The sequence below is a fragment of the Neurospora tetrasperma genome (assembly GCF_000213175.1).
Source record: "Neurospora tetrasperma FGSC 2508 unplaced genomic scaffold NEUTE1scaffold_2, whole genome shotgun sequence".
Taxonomy (NCBI): Eukaryota; Fungi; Ascomycota; class Sordariomycetes; order Sordariales; family Sordariaceae; genus Neurospora; species Neurospora tetrasperma.
In genome coordinates this window covers 2,624,221-2,648,574 of record NW_009799100.1, presented here as the reverse complement: position 1 = coordinate 2,648,574, position 24,354 = coordinate 2,624,221, and the positions used below count along the sequence as shown (strand labels likewise).

The 24,354-nt window shown below is 52.4% G+C and overlaps 9 protein-coding genes across 9 annotated transcripts; 2 read left to right on the top strand and 7 right to left on the bottom strand.

Annotated features, from left to right (window-relative positions):
* Nucleotides 1–61: 61 nt before the first annotated feature.
* NEUTE1DRAFT_121067 (uncharacterized protein) lies at nt 62–3,324 on the bottom strand (the record flags this gene model as incomplete). The annotated part of the gene is made up of 3 exons (XM_009851168.1): nt 62–931; nt 1,005–2,856; nt 2,925–3,324. 3 exons carry the CDS (start codon nt 3,122–3,124, stop codon nt 539–541), a joined length of 2,445 nt encoding a protein of 814 aa, XP_009849470.1.
* Nucleotides 3,325–4,113: 789 nt separating this feature from the next.
* On the top strand, nt 4,114–6,032 carry NEUTE1DRAFT_145272 (uncharacterized protein; the record flags this gene model as incomplete). Its single annotated transcript, XM_009851167.1, has 2 exons — nt 4,114–4,575; nt 4,635–6,032. The coding sequence occupies 2 exons, from the start codon at nt 4,114–4,116 to the stop codon at nt 6,030–6,032; spliced, it is 1,860 nt and encodes a 619-aa protein (XP_009849469.1).
* A 176-nt stretch (nt 6,033–6,208) lies between these two features.
* NEUTE1DRAFT_116440 (uncharacterized protein) lies at nt 6,209–7,529 on the bottom strand (the record flags this gene model as incomplete). Its single annotated transcript, XM_009851166.1, has 4 exons — nt 6,209–6,768; nt 6,962–7,029; nt 7,221–7,336; nt 7,413–7,529. 3 exons carry the CDS (start codon nt 7,303–7,305, stop codon nt 6,616–6,618), a joined length of 306 nt encoding a protein of 101 aa, XP_009849468.1.
* A 732-nt stretch (nt 7,530–8,261) lies between these two features.
* Nucleotides 8,262–10,104, bottom strand: NEUTE1DRAFT_60401 (uncharacterized protein; the record flags this gene model as incomplete). Its single annotated transcript, XM_009851165.1, has 3 exons — nt 8,262–9,192; nt 9,272–9,506; nt 9,616–10,104. 3 exons carry the CDS (start codon nt 9,850–9,852, stop codon nt 8,474–8,476), a joined length of 1,191 nt encoding a protein of 396 aa, XP_009849467.1.
* A 739-nt stretch (nt 10,105–10,843) lies between these two features.
* On the bottom strand, nt 10,844–12,136 carry NEUTE1DRAFT_79077 (uncharacterized protein; the record flags this gene model as incomplete). The annotated part of the gene is made up of 2 exons (XM_009851164.1): nt 10,844–11,910; nt 12,019–12,136. 2 exons carry the CDS (start codon nt 12,134–12,136, stop codon nt 11,111–11,113), a joined length of 918 nt encoding a protein of 305 aa, XP_009849466.1.
* Nucleotides 12,137–12,759: 623 nt separating this feature from the next.
* On the bottom strand, nt 12,760–14,035 carry NEUTE1DRAFT_79075 (uncharacterized protein; the record flags this gene model as incomplete). The annotated part of the gene is made up of 2 exons (XM_009851163.1): nt 12,760–13,818; nt 13,934–14,035. 2 exons carry the CDS (start codon nt 14,033–14,035, stop codon nt 13,153–13,155), a joined length of 768 nt encoding a protein of 255 aa, XP_009849465.1.
* A 2,173-nt stretch (nt 14,036–16,208) lies between these two features.
* Nucleotides 16,209–16,673, top strand: NEUTE1DRAFT_28247 (uncharacterized protein; the record flags this gene model as incomplete). The annotated part of the gene is made up of 2 exons (XM_009850405.1): nt 16,209–16,272; nt 16,438–16,673. Coding segments are annotated over 2 exons (300 nt in total), but the record flags the coding sequence as incomplete, so codon positions are not given.
* A 477-nt stretch (nt 16,674–17,150) lies between these two features.
* On the bottom strand, nt 17,151–18,993 carry NEUTE1DRAFT_79073 (phytase; the record flags this gene model as incomplete). The annotated part of the gene is made up of 2 exons (XM_009851162.1): nt 17,151–18,742; nt 18,807–18,993. The coding sequence occupies 2 exons, from the start codon at nt 18,854–18,856 to the stop codon at nt 17,263–17,265; spliced, it is 1,530 nt and encodes a 509-aa protein (XP_009849464.1).
* Nucleotides 18,994–20,360: 1,367 nt separating this feature from the next.
* On the bottom strand, nt 20,361–23,693 carry NEUTE1DRAFT_121061 (uncharacterized protein; the record flags this gene model as incomplete). The annotated part of the gene is made up of 2 exons (XM_009851161.1): nt 20,361–21,352; nt 21,406–23,693. The coding sequence occupies 2 exons, from the start codon at nt 23,673–23,675 to the stop codon at nt 20,449–20,451; spliced, it is 3,174 nt and encodes a 1,057-aa protein (XP_009849463.1).
* Between the last annotated feature and the right edge of the window lie 661 nt (nt 23,694–24,354).

The window sequence follows — 24,354 nt, the reverse complement described above, 5'->3', positions numbered from 1 at the left end:
CAACCTCTCGAAACAGCGGTCCAAGGGCCAAACAACGTCTCTTCACTTCTCATGTTCTGAGCAAATTCCCTAAATATCCTACAAGTCAACTCTATTTTACGCCAAGTGCGGTTCCAGGGATAATGATGAGGAGAACCTCAAAGCTAACATGGTGTAAGGGGATATATAAAAAAAGGGCGTGGCCAAGGAGGAAGATATAAAGAAAACAACAAGATGAGTGTAGTGATATCAAGACCAATACCCAGTCAAGAAGGCTGTCAGTTCGGGTTTTCCTTTAATAAGCCAAAAGCCTCCCGTCCGGTGATGCTCTGTCCGCAGAATATTCATTCTATCCTCCCTCCCATCGCAAATATACACAAATCCCTCGCTGCATCCTCATTTGGAACCTCCTACCCTTTCTTCACACACAACCATCAGTCATTAACTACAACTTGCAGTGCTCAAAAACCCCACCCACCCCGTGCGCATATGTAAAATCCAGATCATTTTCCTGACAAAGTATAAACCAACACAACAGCCCTTAGCCCAGGACTGTATTTCAATCAGCCTTGGGTCCATTGCTGCTTCCACCGCTGCCGCCAAATACGCTTTGAATGAAGCCGCCGGTGCTGCCCTTCTCGCTGGGAGCACCAATGCCGCCCTCCTCCAGCTTGAAGTGTGTACCGTGACCGGCCCTCCTCTGAGCGCGAGCGCTGTTGCGGAACCACGAGAGGCAACCGAAGGCGATGCCGAGAATGCAGCCCATGGAAAGGTAAGGATGCTCCGAGAAGGTCATACGAATGTCGAAGAAAAGCTTCTCGAAGGCGGAGATGGTGAGCTTGGGCTTGATGTTAAGGGGATTCTGGGAGATCTTGGTGATGGTCTCGAGGATGGACGTGCGGCTGGGGACGATGGGGTTGCCGGTGGTGGTTTGATCCCAGTAGCGACGGTTCTGGTTGGGAAAGTAGGTTAGCAAGCGTTCAACAAGTGCCTAAACGCTGTGAAGTGAGAGATTGAACACTTACATCCTCGTCGTTGATGATGATCCGGTCACCAGTGTCCTTGACATCAATACCGTAGGTGGTCCTGATCCATCTCTGCCAGAAAACGCCATCAACCCAAGCAAAGGTGATCTCCTTCCTGTCTGCCCTGTCCATGTTGATGCGGATGTTCTTGGCGTTGCGCAAAGCACGCTGGTCGTTGCGGTCCTCGGCCTCCTCGATGCGCAGCTGTTTGGCGTTACGAAGCTCCTGCCTTTCCAGCTGGAAGAGCTGAATCTGCTTGTCCATCCACTCGCTAGCGGCCGACTTCATCTCGCGGATGGCACCGTTGAAGGACTCTTCGTCGTCTCTGTTAAGGAGTCCGAGCACAACAATCTTGCCGTCCATGATCTCGCGGGCGTTGGAGGCGGTCATCTCGGGAACAATGGGTAGCCAAACGGACTTCATCCAGTTAAGAACCTGGCGAGTGCCGCGCATCTCATTGGGCGTAAGGGGCTGATAGTACGTGGGACGGCCTTCGCGAGAGACGAGCAGGCGAGGCCAGGTGGTGATCTTGAAGCGATCGTACAGTTCGGGGTCGCGGGTCTTGACGAGCTTGGCACGGCCGATAAGGCTGAGAGGAAGACGCTCAAGGGCGAGAAAGTCCTCGGTGGTGGTGGCATGATCGTAAAAGTAAACAAAGATGACCTCCTCCTTCTCCTCAAGAGCCTTGAAAGAAGCGGCGTCGACGTCCTGTACACCTTTAGAGATGTCAATGGCCTTCTCGGCATACGCGAGGAAGTCACCGAGACCACGGAGGCCAGTGTACTCGACACGCTCGCCTCCCCGGAAGAACTGGATGGTGGGGTAGCCGGTGACACGGACGTCCTTGCAGAGACGGGCCTCCTGCTCGCAGTTGACCTCGCCGATGTTGAGGCGGCCCTTCATCTCGCGAGCAACCTGAGCCCAGTTGGCGGCCATGGCTTGGCAGTGATGGCACCAAGGGGCATAAAACTTGATGAACCAAGGCTCCTGGGTCATGGTGACCTGGCTCTGGAAGCTCTCGGCAGTCAGGGGCTGGGAGATGCCATTGGGGTTGGGAGTAGTCTTGGGCTTGTTGCCCTTGATAGACGCGGCGGCAGCGGCAGCGACAGCAGGGGCCTCGTAGTAAGCAGGGGACGTAGACTTCTTCTTCTCCTCCTCCTCCTCCTTGCCCTTAACCTTCTCGATCTTGGCCGTGGCCTCAACAGAAGGGTCGGCCTTGGAGGCGGCCTTAGATTCTATGGCCTTTGTTTCCGTCGCCTCGGTTTCCGTGGCTTTGTCCGCGGCCTTATCCACAACCTTATCCACGACCTTTTCCGCGGCCTTATCCTCGGTCTTGGGAGTGGGCATCAAGTACTCGTCATTTCCGGTGATGAAGGTATCTTTAACAGGTTGTTCGACCGTGGCAGAGTCCTTGACAAGATCGACCTTGGGCACATCCTTGGCTGAATCAACATTGGATGTTTCCTTGGTATCCTTGGTGGCGGCGACCTTGGGAACGTAGCCGGGAGCAACTATTTCGCCAGGCTTAGGAAGCTCGAGCTTCGCGGGTCTCGATCCGGGCTTGGTCGCTTCCAAGGCCTTCTCAACTATCTCGCTCAGAACAGGCATGGACTTGACGCCCTTAAGAGCCGCGACCTGTTCGCCATTCTTGTAGAGGGTGGTAGTTGGGTAGGAAGATGCCTTGTGTGCGCTGCAGAGATCGTAGTACGCTACGCAGTTGATGGTGCCAAAGCGGAAGTCGTAGAAGGTGGTAAAGTTCGCGTTCTCGTCCCCGACGGGCTTCGATGTGTAGTAGAACTCGTATAATGTTTGGTATGTAGGAGCAAAGTCAATGCAGTGAGGGCAGTAAGGGCTGTGCAGGTGCGTGGTGTCAGCTAATACGGTCGCATGCTTACCAGAGTCTTAATAATGATCAAATACCTGTAGTGCTTAACCATCAGCCATTTGCTGGCTTTGGATTCCTTCTCCCAGTTGTCGGGGGTGAGTTCGATGAGTGGTGGTACCGGTACATCGTTGAACTTGGTGTACTCTTTCACTTCGTCCTCTGTTTCTGTTTCTGTCGTCGTTGATGCGGCAACGGCCAGACGGGCCGCGCCCAGGAATAGGGGAAGCCACCTCATGGTCGTGGCCAGGTGTGGGAAAGCGATAAGTTGTGATGTTTAACAATGTCGGGGCCTGATTGTCGCACACTGCATCGAAGAGCGAGCCAGCACCGCCTGGGTGGAAGAAACACCTTTAGAACCTAAATCGAACCCAACTCGTGCTGTCCGGCTCGATCGCGACGGGGTGGTCGTCGATGGTGGGAATTATGGTGCACTGGTCGTGGGTCGTCGTGTTCACAGTCAACAACCAAAAGATGAGAGACGAAACCGCCTTTGAGAATAGTCGTAGAAGCGCAGGCGGTGTTTGTCTGCTGGCGGCATGGGACAACAATTCCACCTCAACCCGCTACTTGCTTCAGGCGACGGGGGACCAGGGGACCAAAGGGATTCAGGAGGCGATCGAAGGCGGGCAATGGCGGCCGGCCGTGCTGGCCCCTGGCCTCTCAGGGCCCGCCCCAGGGGGCTAGAACGATTTCAGCCAAGACTTATAAGTGGATCCAGCATTGTGGAGGGGAGGGGAGCCAAGCCACAAGGAGGCTGAAAGAAACACTTTCTTCCCCAATTAACATCCAACGACAACAACATTGAAACCCATTGATTCATTTGGCAAAGAGTTTGGTTTTAACGGAAATGTCGATACTACCTGAAATTCCCTCCCTGGTTTAATAATTTGGATTTCTCAGTGCCTCAATATGCTTTGAAAACTTCCACTTGGCCTATCACTCTGAGAGAAGGTGCCACCCTTAGCAGACAGCGCCTGGGCAGCTGGATAACCTGAAGGGAAGGGACGGAGAACGACCCCAACACGTCAAAGACTCGGTCTCGAAAAGAGCAAAGATGAAGGACCCCAAAAAGTCTATGGTTACAACATCCACTCATTCATGTTCACATATCGCACAAATCTGCTGAGATACACCCACTTACCTCCCATCCGTCAAGTTCCAAGCGTGCACTGTTGGCGACCTAACTCGACTGTTCGTGAACTGGCTACGACTCTGCCCGTCACCATGGAGAACAACCGTTCGTCAAAAAGGACAGTTCAGGATGCTGAGCTGGGTAAAGCCGGTGATGTCCGGAATGGTGGAATTAGCAGGACAACACCACGATCTCTCAGTCGTGCTGTCAGCCCTCCGCTCAAGAAACGCCGCACAAGCCCAGAGGAAGGAGAAGAAGAATCCTTTCCCGCAGAAGAGCAGGCAAAAAAGCAGCCATGTTCATATCGTAGGGTCGTCGCGTCGCCCTTTCATCTTACCACGATTCGCTCCTTGGGACAAAATTCCAACAAGGATACCGTATCACTCAAGGGCCTTCTTGGTGACCCCCTGATCAAAGAGTGTTGGGAATTCAACTACCTTCACGACATTGACTTCCTCATGAGTGCGTTTGATAGTGATGTCCGCCATCTGATCAAGGTTCACGTCATCCACGGCTTTTGGAAGAAGGAAAATACCAATAGGTTACAGATACAGGTATGCCAAAACAACTACTCACCATCCCGTTGTGCGTTCAGTCCTGACCGACTGACTAGTCTGACGCCGCTCGCTATCCCAACATCACCACACACCATGCCTATCTCCCCGAGCCGTTTGGAACCCATCACAGCAAAATGATGGTGCTCCTGCGAGCCGATGATACGGCGGAGATTATCATCCACACGGCAAATCTGATTCCGAGAGACTGGAGTAATATGACACAAGCCGCCTGGATATCTCCTCGACTTCCCCTTCTGAAGCCAGACGCCCAGCAGAATAATTCCTCTCCTCGATCCTCACTACCGGCTGGCTCCGGTGAGAAGTTCAAGATAGACTTTCTGAACTATCTACGCTCATATCGGGCTGCCTGTAACCCTCTCATTGACCAACTCGCCAAGTATGACTTCTCATCAATCCGCGGCTCACTGATCGCCAGCGTCCCAGGACGACACTCCCTCGTTGACGATTTTCCCACCCGTTGGGGCTGGGCCGCGATGAAGGAGACTCTCAAATCGGTTCCCGTTCGCCAGGCGGGGGATCGAGTTCAAGGTGGTGGTGATGTTGATGACAGTGAAAAGCCCGAGGTTGTAATCCAGATATCTTCCATCGCCACTCTGGGTCCAACAGACAACTGGCTCAAAAACACCCTTTTTGAAGCGCTCAGCGGTTCCCAAGGCCCCAAAACCCTGTTGTCGTCCAAGTCCAAGCCAGACTTCAAGATCATCTTCCCCACGCCGGACGAGATCAGGAAGTCACTCGACGGTTACGCGTCCGGTGGTTCCATCCATACCAAGATCCAGTCAGCCCAACAAGCCAAGCAGCTCCAGTACCTGAGACCCATATTCTGTCACTGGGCGAACGACTCGGCCGATGGAGTTGGTACGACTACTACAACTCCCATCCGCGAAGCAGGCCGCAACCGCGCCGCCCCCCACATCAAAACCTTCATCCGCTTCGCTAACCACAACACCAAAAACTCTATTGATTGGGCCCTCCTTACATCAGCAAACCTCTCTAAACAAGCCTGGGGCGACGCGCAGAGCAAGAACAATGCGGGAGAGCCGCAGGTGCGTATTTGTTCTTACGAGATTGGCGTGTTGGTGTGGCCGGAGTTGTTTGCGGATAGTGATGGTACTAGTAGTGGCAGCAAAACGGGACAGAAGGCGGTCATGGTACCTACTTTTCTCACAGATACCCCTGCGAGTCATGGCAGTGAGAAAGATAGAACGTCTTTGTTGGGGGAGAAGCAGGGTTCTGCGTCAACTAGCGGGAACGGCGAGGAGGATGGTAAGGGAGATGATGAGAAGGAGGAAAAGTCTTCGACGGTGGTGGTAGGATTGCGGATGCCATATAACCTCCCGTTGCAGAGGTACGGGCTGCAAGAGGTGCCTTGGGTTGCCACGGCGAACCACTTGGAACCAGACTGGATGGGGCAGGTTTGGCGGCATGAATGAGTTGCGGAAATGGTACGCAGCTGATCAGTCCATTGATGTGGGTGGTTAATCTGCCCCTGAAATGAACTTCTTGATGAGCCTACAAGTACGTGGTCAGTATAGGACGGCACAACCTTCCTGTTGGGTGTTAATTGATACCCCTTCCGCTTTCCTCTCGTAGGGATGTGTATTCCACACGCGACTCAAGCCGCCATGTCATGCCTTGTCTTGTACAGACGGGATCCTACAGACGTTTCTAATGTAGTGTAACTGAACCCGCAGGAAACGGAGATATTTCTCGTTTGCAGATCTGGACATATACACAAGACATAGGTAGCTTGAACTGTGTACCTCGATACTTGATGTTTCCACTGTTAACAAGACCTCAGCAGCATCTTCCTGAGTGTTTTCGTCCAGACAAAGATCGACACGACATCCATCTCTTGTGATTGTGCAACTACGGCTTCCATCATACCACAAGAGCCTTCACCACTTTCCATCACCGATTAGACTCCACACAGACCGCGTGCAAACATGGCCTCGGACACTCTTCGGTCTTTGTAAAGGGCATTATATTATAAGCTCAACGGGGTATCTAAACTCCTTAGTTGGAGCCAACAGCCTCGGGGGCCTTGTTCTCGTCGTAGCCGTACTGGGTCTTCATCTCCTCGACCTTGGCGACGTACTTGGTCTGGGCCTCCTCGGCCGAGAGGCCATCGTCGACAACCTTTTGCCAGGCGTTGTACTTGGCCTTGCCCTGTTGATTGTAAAGAAAAAGAGGTAATATGTTAGCTACTGTGTCTGGGCGGAGGAAGGGGACAGCTATGGGGGGCATGGATGAATGGAGGTTTCGTGACTTGACCAACAGCTACCAGAGCACGCGCGCACGCCTGATGAATAGAGGTGGGATAGAATGGGCATAAACAGCGGAAAGACAGAACGGAACGAACCTTCAGGTCGAACATGCCGGGCTTGTCAGCCTTGGAGAAGTCGGCGCCGGTGGCGACCTTGTAGAGAGCTGTGAACGGTTGGAAGAGAATGTTAGCTAAGTGCTGCCTTGCTCGTAGTCATGGGGTCTTGTTGGAGCTCCAGCTCTGTTCGATTGCGCGCGCGAGACTAGTAGGTGATATAGCCCTCGGCTGCTTCGTGGTTCGCCGCGAGCGCAAAGAGGATACATATGGGAGTGGGGTGGGACGTAACGCGACGCACCATAGATCTCGAGGAGATCCTCGTTGGAAGGCTTGGAAGTAAGCTTCTTGGAATCGGCAACGGCCTTCTCGAAAGCGGCAGACATTTTGATTGTTGGGGGTGGGTGAGTTGGTTTTCTGTGGTAGAGGTATCTATGGGTTAGCTAAAGACTCGAACGCAGTTACAGATACAAGTTGCGCGTCGCGTACGTACGATGGGTCTATATGGAACTTGAAGATGGAGATGTGGAGGCAAAGGAGACAAGAATCCAAGAGGTTGAGGGTTGAGGCAGGGCAGTTCTTTTAAGTATGCGAAGTACCTTGACCTTGTACCTAGACTACACTACAGCACGACTTGTTGAGGATCCAAGGATGGGATGAATTGCAACTCTGGAACCGGATTGGCGGGGTAGGTACCTTCCAGGCTCCAAAGTGCGGAGTTAGGTAAACACTCGCTGTGGAATGTCCAACAGCGAATGGTGGAGAGGGGTCTTTTTCCCCTGGAAGCTTTTCCATGTGACCATGAGCGTCATTGCCCCACTAAGGTACTCATCGATCCTATGATAGCATCCACGACACCCTCTTCAACTCATTTTCAACCTGACAGCCTCACTTCAGTTTACGCTTATTTATCGTGAACTCAGCTGCTCAAACCAGGAATTACTTGATCCAGGTGGTCCATGTGAAAAATGTAATTCATTCGTACCTTTTGAGATGTTCCAACCACAGCAACTCCGAAGCAACATATTACTTGTGCCTGCATATTTGGCAGGATATGTATTGAGGTACCAGAGAAATAAGACTGGGAATGACATAAATTAGGATTTCCGATGCCTCTTGATGCTGATAAAATCGAAAAGACATCTATACGGTCGAACTATTCTACTTCTTTTACATTCCCCGACAGCTTCTAGCGGCAACAAGCAGAGCCACGATGTTTTTGCTTAGACAAGTCCTGAGCGCAAAGGCGCGTGGATTGCGATGCTTAACTTACACTGAAAAGCACAGTCAGCATGATATCTTCCATTGTAATATACCATAACACATGGGGTATTTCCACTGTCAAGATATGCGCCATCAGGCAGCTTGTTGTTACTCTGCTGAATATCATTAAGAGATTATGCTGTCTTAGAAAGATGAAACGTAACCGATAAACCCAATCATTCCTGTCCCGGCAAACTGCCCATGGTCTTCGCCTCGAGGAACCCAACAAAATATCACAGCCCGCTCTCTCATATCCATTCAACCCATCTCCCTGTGCCAACCCTCAGCAGCTTACCTCCCAACCTTCTCCTCCTCAATCTCCCTCTTCAACTGCTCCAACACCTCCTGCCTGCTCCTCAAATGCGCCTCCAGCCCTTCCACCTGCTCCTTAACCGTCGCCAAATCATCCGCCACGCTCTTCAGGCTCCCACCAGCCGCCGCCTTCCCCTTACCCTCCTCCAAATCCCTCAACTCCTTGCGCTTATAATCCAACAGCTGTTCCAGCTCCCTCTTGACCAGCGCCGGCTTTGTATCCCTTTTCCCGCCCCTACGACGGTTCGCCGCCTCCTCAACCTTGGCCATCTTCTCGTCCAGCTCCGCCAGCTGCTTCTTCAGCCTGACTTCCTCCCACTGATCGTCCGTCTGCTCGGACGAGAAGTCGGTGCCGGCCGTCTTGAACGAGGAACGGCCTAGGCGCGTCAGGTACTGATCGCCGAACTTAGCCTTGCGGCCGGTAGAGGTCTCGTCGTCGGCCTTTTGGGCCCAGCGCGACTGCGACGGGTCGTTGACATTATATGTGATCTTGTTGCGCTCGAACGAGGCCCGCAGAGAGGCGGGAACGGTGCGCGGGATGCGGAACCCTTCGTGGCGGTAGTTGAGGATGTGCAGGAAGGCAAGGCAGGCATCTTTGTTGATGGTCGAAGAGGCCGACGGGTTGACCAGGTTCCAGGCCGAGCGGATGTCGGTGTCGGGAACGGAGAGGGAGTCGTAAAGGTCTTGGAGGGCGGCGACTGCGGGTAGGTAGGTAGATTAGCATGAGATTAAGGACCGGAAGGGAAGGGAAGGGAAGGGAAGGAAATGTAAACATACAGGAAACCTCGCCGCGCATATCTCGATTCTCTTGATAGATCTGCTCGTACTTGGACTTATCCGCCGGGCTCATGTACCAGTCAAAACCATCCTTCAAGCCGGGGGTATCGTCTTCATCTTCGACTTGCTCGAATTTCGGCGCCTTGCCGGTTAGCGCGCGGTTCGCTTGCACAAGGTGGGCTTTGGATTCTGGGACAAGCCAGTCTGGGAGAGTTGTCGGGACATCAGCGTATTCCTGTTGCCGTCTCCCCCTGTTAGTTCTCTGATAGTACTGCTGCTATTACTGCTCCCATGCTTGCTTGCTCGCTCGCTCGCAGCTTCAGGACGGAAGGAGGTAGACGAACCCCGTTCAAAAGGTCAAAAATGACCCTCATCGCAACACAAAATTCCTCGAAATCGAGATTTCCGTCATTGTCCACATCGGCCAGATCCCAAACGCGCTCCAGCTGGTCATCGCGCAGGCCACTGTTCTTCAGCACCGGCGCCGCCTGCTCGCCCGTCAGGAACTTGCCGCCATTTGTTCGCGCCGAGAAGATGTTCCAGTACGTCTCGATTTCCTGCGCTTCGATTTTTGGCGGCATTGTCGCGGTTGGCTTCGTAGTAATTATATGCGTGTAAGTGGGTTGGATAGTTGGCTACCAGCTACCTATAGAGCTGAAGGGCCGTGAATCGCAATGGCAACCTAGATCCGGGGGCAACGGCTCTCGGTTCCTGTCGGGTGGTAATGCGGTCGTCGACGGGAGCGCTGATTGACCGTCTTCGAGATGATGAGAACAATTGTCGATTCGATTAAGCGAGGCGGTCACGGAAATAAGTGGAGATTGATACTCGGGTCAATGTTAGATAATGGGAATGAAGTTCGATTGGGTTTGAGGTTATCTCGAGGAAGTCAGGTTGGGTCGGTTATTGCCAGTGTACAGCCCCGTAGCGCGGTGTGATTACAGTGGGAAGTTGTCAGGCGGATCCCAGGGCAGTTGCAACGTCCAAGCTCCGTCTCTTGTTGTCGGTGGATGATGCCTCGCAGTATGACCGGGGGATGGCCCGATGTGCGCACATGGCTGTTGTGCCTTGCCGTAGCCCGCTTCGAGGTACATGGGTCTCCACTTTCTCTCTGCCCCTGAGCCCCTTTTTCATCCAAACAATGGCATCTCGTCGTACTTCTGTCAACTGCATGATGTGATGTTCGTCGTCTTCACGTCCATGTTATAAACTCGAAACCGCGCATTTGAGGAATAAAAATGTTTGGTTTTCTTCCTAGTGAGCGACCAGTGTGGCTCAGGTCACAGAGGTTACAGATAGGGCGCAAATGCTCACTAGGTAAACCACTGCAACCAGCTCAGCTACCAGTTGGTGCCGATTCCTTCCAGCATTGGAAGGAATAGCAATACTCCAGGATATGGCATCAAGCGTGTCTAACTTTTTGAGTCATGAAAGCGTACAAAACCTTCATTCACAACAGCGGTCCGATGGTGTAGTTGGTTATCACGTCAGTCTAACACACTGAAGGTCCCCAGATCGAGCCTGGGTCGGATCAAATGCGAATATCTTTTTTTTCTCACTGTCAAGTTTTCTGCAACGTACCCTGCTACATCTATCGACGTCTAAGAACGAAATCACTTTTTCTCTTTGATTGACCATAGGATCGTGATGCAGCTGTCACTCACACTGCTGACGGGCGAACGACCCTGTGCTGGATATCGCACCCCAATCCAGCCCTTCTAACGATAGCCTTAACTCATCTAGTCGACATCTTTCCAAACCCAATATGCCTGCTCATTACTTGACCCAATGCCTGATAACCTAAGCCCGTACCCATGACCGCTTCATGTTCACCAACCATTAGTGCTTATATTCCATCCTATCATCCCCAACAACCCCCCAAAACTCCTCCACAATCTCCTTCTGTCCGCTCTCCGCCCCCCTAACGGCCAAATATAGCCTTGAATCCAACTCCGGGTTCCAATCCCCCGGGTTTGCACTAACCATGATCCCACCCGCCTCCTCGAGAATACACCAGCCCGCCGTCACATCCCACGCATAACACCCGCCCTCCCAGTACGTATCGACCTGACCGGCCGCCACCGCGCAAATGTTCAAGGCCGCGCTGCCCAAGCTGCGCAAGCTGTGCACCATACACCCGCCATTCTCCTTGGCAGCCGTCAACTGTCTAAACACCCTGGTCTTGATGTCAAAATTCTTTCCCTCGCGCTGACTACCCCACTCGACCGCCACCAGGGCCGTAGAAAGATCTCCTAGCGGCTGCCCCCCATTCAGCGGCAACTTTTGCTTTGGCCCCTGTCCCTTTCCTGGTTCGAGAGAGGCGTTGCGCTGACAGTAGGCGCCCTGTCCCTTGATGGCCGTCCAAAGCGTGTCGAGAGCAGGGTTATAGACTACGCCCACCGCGGGGCGGCGGTCGAGGGCGAAGCCGAGCGAGATGCAGAAGCCGTGCGGGTAGCCGTGGACGAAGTTGGTGGTACCGTCAATGGGGTCGACGATGAAGGTCGGGGCGGAGGTGACCTTGGTTTCACCGGCGACGTAGGTCTCTTCGCCGACGAATGAGAAGGAGGGGTATTTGGAGCGGAGGGTAGTGGAGACCATACGCTCTACGGCTTGGTCGGTTTCGGTGACAATGTCGGCAGCTGTTGGGTAAGGGAAAAGGGTTGTTAGTCAAGGTAGTTGAGGTTGCTTGCCAAGGATGAGTAGGTAACTGCTGGGGAAGAAGTCGGAGGATAAGGAAAGGCACACACAGTTCATCTTCGACCCCTTGTCAATGTTGTTGGGGTTGGCGGCGAGGATCATGCGGCCGGCCTCGAAGGCGACCTCCACGAGAGTGTCATGGATCTCTTGAAGGTTGATGTCGGGCATGGTGATGGTGGTTGCCGTTGTTATTAGATATTCGAAATATAGTGTTGCAGTGAAGGACAATATTAAATGACAACGGCGTCGTATAAAGGAGCTTATATACAGATGAACAGCTTTTTTTTATAGTTGACCAAGTGTCAATGGAATTGGTATATAAGAAGGAGAACCTTGTTGGTTATAAGCTCCCAGAACTCGGGGGTACATAAGCTCCAAGATGGCATGCGCGGGGGAGGTGGAGAAGCAGCTAAGCTTCCATGTCATGGTGTGATGGTCCGTCCCGTCAGGGGCTCGGCCAGCTCGGCGAGGGTGGGGCGGGATGCGGCGGAAGTGGGGTCTTAAACATGTTCTCTTTCCGGTTTCATCCCACCATCCGGTGTCCCGAGTGAGACATTGGACGGCCGCAAGACTAATAGCGCACGAGGGAAGACCGAAATGAAAGGATATCATAGCGTCCCAATCGAATACAGGATGCATCATATGTATTCCCTCTTGATTCTTGAAGAGTGGGCGTGCTGGAAATTAGGTGTGCCGTTCGGTCTGTGTGAGAACTTGGTCGGTCGTCATGAAGATCCTCCCTTACCGGCCACAGGTTTCCATGTTTGACGTGCTTGGGCATTCTCAACCCATTCCATTGAATGATACTGACGATTGGTGGGTTGCTTCTCGTATGGCCTTTCTCATTTTCAAGTAACTCTTGCGGCAGTAATCGAACACTGATAGAAAAAGAGCCGTGCCCCAACTCCCAACTAGCCGCCTTTCCCAGAAATGACGAACCACCCAAATCCAAATGCTGCCCATGCCGCATCTTTACGTAAAAACATAAGTGATTTCCGTTAATAGTTACACGGACACCTCTTCCTCGTAAAGACACGTCCATGCGAGAATCATGTAGCCGCGCCTATAACCCCCCCAGTAGACCATACCTCGTGCTTTTCGTGGTGATCAAAAAGCCGAGAATTGTTTTTCTTATCCCTTTCGTTGTGCTGCCCACAGTGTTAATCATTCGTTCGGTCATCTCTTCATACATCCTCTCTGAAGATAGACCTCCTCTCCACTGGGGTCTCAGGCTCGCCATTGTTGTGACCACTCGGCTTTGAGGCTCCCGTGCCCTCGATCGGACGGGGGCTGACGCCTCTCATGCTAACGTTGGTGTGATCCGCGGCAGCATCGTCGAATGGGTTTTGGGGAGCGGACGCACTCAAGCCCTTGTTCGCAGCCGGGCCAGGAGAACGGCTTCTCCTTCTACCTCTCTCTTCCTCGGGATCTGCGAACGGGTTGCTAGTGCCAGTGCCAGTGCCAGGCTGATTATTGCCGGGGGTGATCGCCAGGTTCAACTGGTAGCTGCTTCCTCCGTAGCTCGTATCATCGCCGAGGTTGTTGTGCCGAGAGGGCTGCATTTCTGTCTCCTCATAGTATGCGGGTCCATAGCCATCTGCCTCTTGTCCAACGCGCGCATCCCATGCCTCATCCGGATCGAGGGGTCCGAAGCCGCGGCTCCGCGCGGCGTTAGCGTTAGCACCGGAAGGCTCGTAGGCACCAGCTGCAGTGCGATTGTTGTTCTTCTTGAACTTTCCGAACCAGCCCTTAATACCGCCGGAAGAAGAAGAGGTGTTGTTGGCATAGGGAAGGGAGTTTGAGGGCTCGGGCCAGAAAGGGATGTACGAGGTGAGGGGTGGTGGTGGAAGCTAAAAACATGATGTTAGTTATGTTGCCAATCATGATTCGTCCATACAAGAGATTGGAATTCGCAGTTGCAGATTCGAAAGAACAGGCGATGTTGAAACCCGACGGATAACATACCCCGAGACGTGTTGCTTGGGCGCGCGAGATCAGGACATAGAAGATGGCGGCAGCCACCACTGCGAGGAAGATGCAGAGGATAATTACGCTAGCCGGCCCCATGGTGAAGGTCGAGTTGGGTTTGATGGCTCAGTTCCTCTTTTCTTCTCCGTTTGTTTGTAGTTGGATGGGAGAAGGAAGCGGGCGGAACGGGCGGATCGAGATCAGGAGGAGGTCAATGGAGTCGTTGGTCGTAAGTGGTTCTCCGCTCGCATCTGTCGTAGTTGAAAAACGTTGGAGATAGTTTTTGCGGTCGCTCGTTTTGACGGGTTAGGTGGTGTGTGAGTGTGGGTAAAACCGTCGTAAAAGAGAGGCTGGCGCAAGACCGGGAAGAAGACAGCCGTTTCGTGGAGTTCGTAGGCGGCTGGGTCCCGGGGTGTGAACTACAGGTGCCTGAATCTAAGGCACTGTTGTTGCTCGTATGTTTGTATGTGACACGAAGAAGACAAAATGAGACTTTAATCGTGTGCATGTACTCTGCGGGTGATACGGAATCCGGACCGGTAGGAGAATAGCAAATGGTGGAGGAGTGGAGGGTGGTGAAGTTGATAGCTCCGCGACCACCGAATTGAAGAGGAAACGCACTGCGTCAGCGGGGTCTGTCTCCCTGCCCACAGCCGGTGGTTGAGCGGGACTTACTAGGCTGGCCAAGACGACAAGGATCAGTGATCGCAAACATCCAGATCAGCCAAGACCGCCGGTTATCTAAGCCCAAATGGGCAGTAATGATCGATAGTGACAGGCTTTAGCGGGTTCCTGCCACCCTAAACCCTGCAGGTACAAGCTGTGCTTGGCATGCCAACTTGCAACCTTGTTGCTTCCCTTTTTTCCTGTCGTATTTTCACATGTGTACACTACCACTGACAACACCGTTGGGACGAGTTTTCTTTCTACTTTTTTTTAATCAATATCTTTAAGCCCTTTGGATGTAGCAGACATGAGGAATTTTATCCAGTCAAGCGAAATACTACCAACCGGTCAGGCGGGCCAAAGTCGAATCGTGGAGTGGAGAGCCATGAGGATTCTTCCTTCCGCATCATCCGTCGAACCGTTTTAGCTTCGCACCTTCATCGTACGGCATACCCGGTGGGAAAAAAAAGAGAAAAAAAAGAAAAAGAAAAGAAAAACAGGAAAAAGGAAATGGACTTCACAAGTGCGAGACGACCGAGCGAATTCGAGCCGTGCTATGCTACGAAGAAAGTGCAACCATTGCCCTCAGGTAGCTGAAAAACAAGCAGCTCTTAGAGTCTCTAATCATTCAACACCAAGTTCTTCACAAACTAACCATGGGATGATACCGTCAAAGTACCTGCAGGTAGTTTGTTGTACTGACCTTGTGCTGATATATCTCACATTAGTCGTATCATAGGCCACACGCTCGGGTCAGCAAGCCATGCCACTATACCAACCTCACAACGCTCCAAGAGTAACGAAGCCGATGGGACTCTACTGTAGAGGAGTATGGGGACCCTAAGATTAAGTCGCTTTCTCAGACCCTGAACCTGTTTCATGGAGGACATTGGGAAGACAAGGTTGATGGGAAGGTTGCTTGGTATGCCTTCCAGCAACTGGACACCTCGTCAGGCAGTGTCTTATATCTTGTCATTGGATCTGACGAAAGGCGGACGGCTTGCTTCAAATTGTTGAAGAATAGGGCAGTCAAGGAAGCTCTCTTTCGATTAAACAGCAGCGCCTGCTCTACAATATACAATTAGCTTGTCAGATCCACAAGCAATACGTGAAGACCTCATCTCATCAGCTTTATCCGGTTTATCAGGGGGATCAGACTTTTGTTCGGAACATGGCACCTCTCGAGGAATTCCAGAAAGATCATGTGAGATATCCAAAACAAACAAGTTAAACAATGCATTGCATCAGGGTGTAGCACAGATCACACATAGCTGTTAGTCTACCAAGTTTTACCGCCCCATTGCAGCACGTCAGAAATCAAGAAACAAAAAAAATCTTTCCTCGTACATATAAACCAACAAGTGCCCCTGATTTTCCTCCTTCCCGACTTCTCTATCTTCATCTTGCTCTTTGCCCTTCCAAATTCAAATTGGCCGATAATTGTTTTTACTCAAGTGCCATCCAGGACGACAACATGCCGTACGTCAGTACACCTTATCTCTGGAGCTGTTCAAATACTTTGCAATTATCCCGACAACAATCACTAACTTTCCAACAGTTGAAAGAGAACATCCAGCGGGATCTCAGCCAGCTCGACACCGCACACTGGGTCATGTCACTGGACACAGACTATATCTACCTCGAGGAGCCCGACTGGTCCGAACAATCCGGTGCGTACCACGAGCCGCCGCTAGCGAGGATGGAGAGACAAAAGCAGCAAGCATCTAAGAATCAAATCAGTAATTTTGTCGCCGCCACAGAGAACAAGCTGGGAATTCTAGCTGCCTGGGAGAAGCACAAGGAGGAAGAAAAAGAGAAGAACCTGAGAATTATAGGTGCTTGGGAGACGACGTACATACATGTACACAACAAGGCCGTCCCCGACCAAAAGGTTTGGCAATCGGCCGCCGAGGCTAAGAAGGAGAAGCAGAAGGGAATAATAGTCGACAGCGAGAAGTCCAGAGTGGTTAAAAAAGTGAACAACAAGAAGGATCTAAGGAAAAGGGAAAAACAGTTGACGCAGAGCATGCAGGTTACTACGATAGTCAGCAAGGCTGTTGACACTAGTAAGGTCAGTAGAGGAGTATCCATCCACCTCGTTGCACGTCACAATGGGGAAGCAAGGCTAATTCGTAGAGGTAACACTACCTTACCTACCTAGACTCGCGACCAGCAACTTCGCGAGCTTTCTCCTATCACCAAGCCAGTGGCAGCAAGTGTCAAGAAGGATAGGAAGGGGGTGAAGGAGGATGAGAAACAGGGGGAAAACAAGGATTGGGATGATGGTAAAGACGGAGATGACTTTCTGACGCCTGAGGTGAAAGTGGAATGCCTCACGGTCGCGTTCATGACACTTGCCTCCAGAATCCATTACCAGATGCTTATGATGGATAGTGTGGACGATGATTAGGAGCATGATTTGAGGTCCATGGTTGCTTTACGGTTTTCTGCGACGGTTAGACAAATGGGTAGTGGTTCTGCCCTTTTCACAGTTTCCCAAGGATTGGTTATCGAGGGAACTTTAGTATAGAAGCGCAGACGTTCTTTACTTGCTCACATGAATTCATTCCTTCTATCGCTCGCTAATCACGAAAACGAAGAGCGAAAAGGCCAACATCTGCTTATTGCCCACACCAAATCCCTCACCTACCCAAGCTACCCTAAGCAAAACACTTATCCCAATCTCCACCCCTCCTAGCAAACTCCATACTCTCTACAAATTTATCCAACCTACACCTCCCCAACTCATCGGCCTCACATCCATTCAGTTTAACCACCCTATCATTAACCAAGATCCTCACCAACTCCTTGTCCTGCTCCTCCTCGCTCTGAACCATCTCTCCACTCCCATCCCCATCACAAACCATCTTCTCAAAATACACCCTCGCCGCAAACGGCACCACCCAACCAACCTTGAACAACCCCTCCCTCTCTTTCAAATTTACCGGATCATCGCCAGTCTCCCCGTACTCTCTTGGTATGGTCGTATTATCCATCATCTTGTCCACATCCACCCCCTCAAAGATTCTCAAAGCAGTCAAGATCCCCATCATATCATTATCATGACTGAAATCCGCAAACACCGTCCTGTTCTTACTCAGCGGAAACGTGTCCTCGTTCCCATCCAGCGTGGAATTGGTGGTCGTGTTATCCACCACCGGGGAAACCGTGAGGCGAGCCAAAAGCTCGTTCACGTACCCCACCCCCTGCGTGGCAGCCAGAGAATTTCCCGGGCCGTAGCCGTAGAACTTGCCGAGGGACTGAAGATAGTCGTATACCGTCAAGTCTTGAGCGGTAAAAAGGGAGCAAAAGGGGGAGAGCTTGCTTCCCCCCATGGGAGAGGACGAGGTGGTGAGAGAGGAGGAGGGCGGGTAAGCGACGGTATCAAAGGGGCAGAGATCCATGAGCGAGAGCACGTCCGTGTCGGAAAGAGTGACGCCTTTGAAACCTTGCGCATTCAACCGCGCGGTGATGGGCGGGAAGTTGGCAGCTATAAAGGTCGCCTGGGCCGCATCGCCGGTGGTGGAGTCCTCGAAGGCGCGGCAGAGACCGTGGTGCATGGTGTTGTTGGCCGTGGGCGATTCGGAGATGATGACCATTTCCTGGCGGGGAAGCGGGAGGGAGGAAGAGGGTGGGTTCTTGTCGGCGAGGAGGGCAGAGTAGAACCCAGTGGTGAAGTTCTCAGCTGAGGCAATGACGCGCTCCTGCCCCGAGGCACGGACAAAGGGGAGGGATTCTGGGTCAGTGTAGTCCCGAATGAGGGAAGCGTAGCGTTGGTAGAATTTAATGCCCGAGTTGACCATCTCTTGCTCGCCAAAGGCAGTGAGGTGGTCGACGCCGAGGACATAGTTGTAGTCTTTGATGAACTCGAAGTCGGGGGCGTACCAGGTGGCGGAGGTTTTGATCTTGGTGAGAACGGCGGAGATGGCGGCGGCTTTGCCGGGAGTTGGGAAGCGAGCGCCGTGGCGAGAAAGAACTTGGGCGAAGGTGAGGCGGCAACCCTCGGGAACGGAGGGGGAGATTTCCGACGGGACGGAGAAGAAGGGCGAGTATTGACCCCATGTGTGGGTTGTCTTTGAGTTACATTGGTAGCCAAGCTCTGGGCTGTCGCATGATGCTGGATTTGGGGATAGTACTCGTCTGATGAGTTTATTAGTCTCTTTGACGTGAACATAGAGTAGGTAAGTAGCAGAACGGAGCTCACAGAGAAGCAGCAGCCAGGTAGCTAAACAAGGGAACCATCAAGAGGAACATGATGAGTTTGACAAAGATCTTGTTAGGATCTCCCCATACCAACCGATACAGCAAGCCCCTCTTTTTATTCTGTTGTTGAAGTTGGCTTTCCTCGTCCAAGTCTTCAGCTGTTGACTCGCTGGGAAGCAACTGAGTCTGACTCTCTGAATCATCGCCATCGTGACCGAGTGGTGAGTATTTATGCTGCGAGCCTCCTCCCATCCCAAAGAGGGATGTGGATGCAGAGGAGGCTCTGGTTGTTCCTTTGGTGGCCGGGTCCATGTTGCGTTCGGCGTAACTGCGAAGCAATTTCCCTTTGGTTCTTCGCTTCTTATTCCACCTCTTACGCGGCACTCCTTCACGTGTGTTCGCAGATACTACTCTGCGCGGACTCGTACTCCTGAACTGTGAGTTTTACCGGAAGGTGACGATGTAAATGGGGATATGTAGGATACCCTTGCGGGTACCTTGATGGCCAGACAGGCGGATTTGGTCAATGCCGAAGTTGTTGTATCTCCAGGTTGTAAGTCTAGTTATGCCTAGGGGTCTTTGTTGATGCGTTTCATGATATATCAGTGCGATATACTGTCGTGTTGTTCTTGGTGGTTCCTTTATGTAGGCTCATGGTTTCCGTCGTGAACTGAATCGAGTTGGAGGACCCTGCTGTGTCACGTCACAGTCGCCTTCAGTCGACGCCTTGAACATTAACTAGGTCGACCCAGTACAGACAACAACAAAGTCAAATCATTCAAGTAACAAAGAATAGGCGAGAGATACTGTACGAACTGAAGAAATGAAGTCGGGTCTCATTACATATGTATGTAAAGCTGTCCGCGACCCTGCAACCAACCAACACGTGCAGTGTGCTTCATGTCATGGTTGGTTCGTTGGATGGGTTTGGTTGGGTCCTGTCAAACTGCCGAGCTCTTGTGTGTTTCACTGGATGCGCACGGACCAATGCAATGAATCAGGGGTCGGGCAGAGCTGAGACCTTTGACCTGCAAGGGAAAGACAGAAAATGAGGACGGGAGTTGTGAAGCAATCGGGCGGTTGCGGTGCCGAGTCCGCCAAGACCAACAGGAAGGGAAGTCGGGGGAAGAGCCGGCGCCAAGAAGCCAAGCCGTTGATTCCGTCGGCTGCTTCTTAGTGTAGTTTATGCCGGAGCAGGGCATTGCGACGTTCCCACGCGGGGCGGGCCCGCAGTCCGACTGCAGGCCCCGATTCCTTCGAGATCCGTTTGCCAAGCGATTCAGTGCCTTCAGACAGGCATTCGCCGGACGTCGGGCCCGTTGCATGTTTCGATGAGGTAAAAGGTCAAGCAGTGAGGACTCGGAGCTAGACAGCTTCACATATCTGTCACTTGTCACCTTATCCTGTAGCTACATCCCAATATGCATGTACCCAAGAGCTTCCCCAGTGCTCCTACACAAATCATAAATATCGTGAGCTCGTGTCTCCTTGTATGTCCATCCGTTTCAACTATACACCCAAAACACTGCCTGCTAAGTCGTCTTTCCTATCTACACCCATTTTATGGTGAATATACTCAAATCATAACGTCATCATTGTATTCAAGGCGCACATCCTGAACAGCCCGCCCGAATTACCCTCCTCTACCAAACATCAGGCCCAAACCTTCCCCCCTCCGGCACCGCCTGATACGCACAAGCCTGCCAATCACATCCTTGTTTATACACTTCCGTCCCCCACCAACTAAACCCTCTGACCACCCCGGGATAGATGAACCCGAAAAACACCACCACAATACCAAACGCCAGGCCTGAATCCAGCGCGGCGCTGAGCGTCATCGTGTACTTGGCCCACCACGCTCGCGCCCGGTTCTTTATCACGTAGTTGAACACGTAGCAAACGAGAGCCCACACGGAAAAGTTCAAGCCTGTTGCTGGCGGGATCCAGCCCAACGACCCAAAGAGAACGGGAAGGTTGAGTTTCCGCACAATACTATCCTTCCTCTTGCGTGCGTACAGCCACAGCGGAATGGGTAGGACGGCTCCGACTGCGAACGCCCATACGAGCGGTCGGTAGGTTGCCCCGGGGCCGAAGAACTCGCTAGGGCCAACGACGCCCCATAGAATTGACCCATTGAAGTGCACACGGGCAATCGGGCACGTGAACCCGTTGAGGGCCTCTGGAGTGCAAAGGCCGGGGACGTTCTTGAACATCCAGTTGAGGACGCCGATCTGCGTGAGGGAGGAGACGATGGTCGCTACCATCTGAACTGAGAAGAGGATCCGGGGTGGTATCTTCATGTAGTGGCCTAGTTTGAGATCGGCAGCGAACTTGATGCCCTGCGCTGAGGAGATGTATCCGTAGGTCACAAAGACCATGTTTGCGACGGGTCGGCCGGGAAAGACGGCGCCAGCAACGAGCTGGCAGATCAGGTAAATGCTGCTGTGCTGGTTGGTGACTGCCATGATGATGCCGATAGGGATGAAGAGGATGCTGCAGATTCCGAGAGCGAGGAGCAAGCCATACCAAGGCAGGTGAACTGGGTAGCTAGAGACAGGGTTAGATCGATATGTAACATGTGCGCGGACATCCCGACCTACTATTCAACGACAAAGATACCGATAGCCAGCATCAATATGCAAGTGATGAGATACCACGACATGGGGGCATCCTTGTACCTCCTCATCAACCGGTTATGTACGTCTTCCCTATTCATAATGTTCTCCGTGCTCGAGTTAGATCTAGTAAAGCTTGATCTTGAGCTCAACCGACTCCAAGTCCGACTGAGCCCCTCGGTCGACACTGCAACCGGCTCATACGAGCCCTTGAGCTCGGCACCATGCATCTCGCCCAGGGTTTGCTTCCACTGAGCCCAGATGTCTCTGCCGTGCCAACATATGGTATGTGTAAGTAGAGAGGCCAGGCCGGCAAATTGAACGGCATAGCCGAGGACATAGGTGATGGGGAGGAAGACTCTGCTATACTTCGAATAGGCTTCTCGATCGAAAACGAAATCCTCTGTAAGGATCTTGCTGACATCATATACCTGGCCTGTGTTGTCGAAAACGGCTGCTGATAATATCGGCATATATGAGGAGTAGAGCCAGTTGCTGTAGTATGCGATAGGGGCAATAATCCACATGACCACGACAAGACCGCCAACCACGTTCATGGCTGCCCAAAATGGTGTTAGAAGAGGCGATCCGATATAGGCGATCTGAGCCCAGTCAAATGTCATGGGAAATAATCCCAAGCCAGACACTACGCCAAAGAGATTGGCAACAACAACATTCTTGGGAGCAAACCAGGTGATGACGTTGAAATAGCTCAATGCGGGGAACAAAAGGCCGGGTACAAAGTAGAAGAGGAAGCCAGCGAGGAACACGACCATGAAGAACTTCCATCTAGTCATCTTCCACCCATTCGCCACGTGGTTCTCCTGCTTGTGAATGGTAGTAAACATGGCGGCCGACATGAGCGTACCAGGCCATATCATGCCGCTTGGCCGGACAAGGAATCCCCGTGTGAGCCCGGCGAAGGTGTAGCCCATAATTTGAGTAGAGAGGGTGAGGAGAATCTGGTAGAGTATCGGGGCATCCTGCTTGTAAAACTGGGTTTGCTCGACGATAACATCCGTCGCAAAGGCAAAGCCGAAGGAGACATTGCTGCTGACATAGACGCAACTATGTTCCTTCTCGTTCCAGCGACCCTGAGCGAGCCATAGTCGCAGCTGGTCGAGCTTGCTTCTTTTATCCCAAGGAACAAAAACACGTGGTTGCTCATCGGTCGGGTGGTCAACCGGAATATTGGCACCGTCTGTCCGACATCCATCAACATACTCTTCTGGGGGGTCGTCAGCTCGTTTGAGGAAGAAGTCCCACATGAGACCAAGGGGATGGGTTGATAGGAGTGCGATGACAGGCGTGATGGCAACACTGGGGTATCTCAACGAGAAGAACAAGTTGGTGGAAGATCCGATAATAGAAAATAGCACGGCCAAGGTCCACATTCGTGGAGTGTTGATGGAAAGTGTCGTATTGTCAGTGGGCGCAACTGAAGCCCGTACTTGTGCGTAGGGAGAGTTGTCGGCCGGGTCCTCCTCAGTTTCATCGAACTCGTTTAACTCATCGATATGGTCCAGCAAAGACTCTCCTTCAAGCGGTACCTCGGCTTCAAAACGACCCTCGATTCCTCGCATTGTCATTGAGCCACCCCATTCGCCAGATTTCTGCAGCGACAAGGAAGGTCGCTCGGACGATCTTCCCATAGATCCATCGCAGCTGTCCCCCGTCGAGCTCCTGCCGGTTGAATCATGACCTGTTCGAAAACGAGCACTGCTTTCGGAGCGGGACTCGGCGCGAGCGGATGGTTCGCCCCCTTCGGATTGGGGAGCATTGGTCGCCCGGGCCGGCGCGGAGGTTATGGCTCCGTAGGAGGGACTGTCTCGCCCCGGCGCTACGGAGAGAAGGGAAGGTTTTCTTTTGGTCATGAGTTCTTCAGATACGGGCTCGCTTGGTATGCTATCGTTGTCGCTATCTGCGTTGTCGCCACCCGTCTCCTCGTGTAAGTGAAGTTGCTGGAGTAGTCCATGGGCATTCCCAGGTAAGGTCTGGACGGGCTCGTCCCGCCCAGGCAACGTATCAACGCGATCCTGATCTTGTATCGAGCCAATGAGTGAGACCTCAAAGTCTTGTGAAGAGTGCGATGAGGTTGGCGTCGGCTGCCCTCGAGTGGTGGTTGACGAATTGGTGCCGGCCGGCAGTTCAGCTTGATGTAGCAGTTCACGAAGCGGGAAGCTTGGATTATGATCAGAATCGTCCAAGAAGAAAGCTATGTCGGGTGAAGGACTCCTATCTCGGTCAGGCGTCATACGGAATCTGTCTTCCTGCCCGCCTGGGGCAAGATGCAAGCAACGAGTCAATGGGAACCAAGGACGAGGAACCTTTCACAAATCCGATACCCGGGCGGGGGTCCGCACAAGTCCAATCCCTGTTGCGCCCAGTTGCCCTGATGGAGCCTGCCACGGAGTTGGGCTTCGACTGGACGTTTCGTTCCGCTATCACTTGGAGACTTGTAGTATTTCGCGCCCGCGGTGTTTCCAGTCGAGCGAGAGTCAACGATGGACGGCTAGGCGAAGGGAAGCTGTGGGATCGCGATAACGGGAGAAGAGGTCAAGACTAGGGTTCTCTATTTCTGGTGGTAACAGAAAATACCTAGGTAACAAAAAGAGGAGCGAGTACCTGTGTATTACGGGGACTAGAACATGATCAGAAGAGTGCTACAGCGCGGAATGGCGAGTCATTGTCATTGCCAATTCGATTTGCAATGGATCGACAGCCTCGATGAGGGGATACAAATGTTGGCGTCAAGGTTGCGTTTTCCATTTTCTGTATGGTCGATGAACAAATATCTGCGCGTGGTCGCTTCCCCGCCATTTTAGGTGACGGGACATGGAAGATGGAAAGTTCTTATCCCCAATTTGTAGCGGGGAACGGTTGCGGGATGGAATGGAGCGGACATCAATGGGATGACGCGCTAAAGTACAGCGC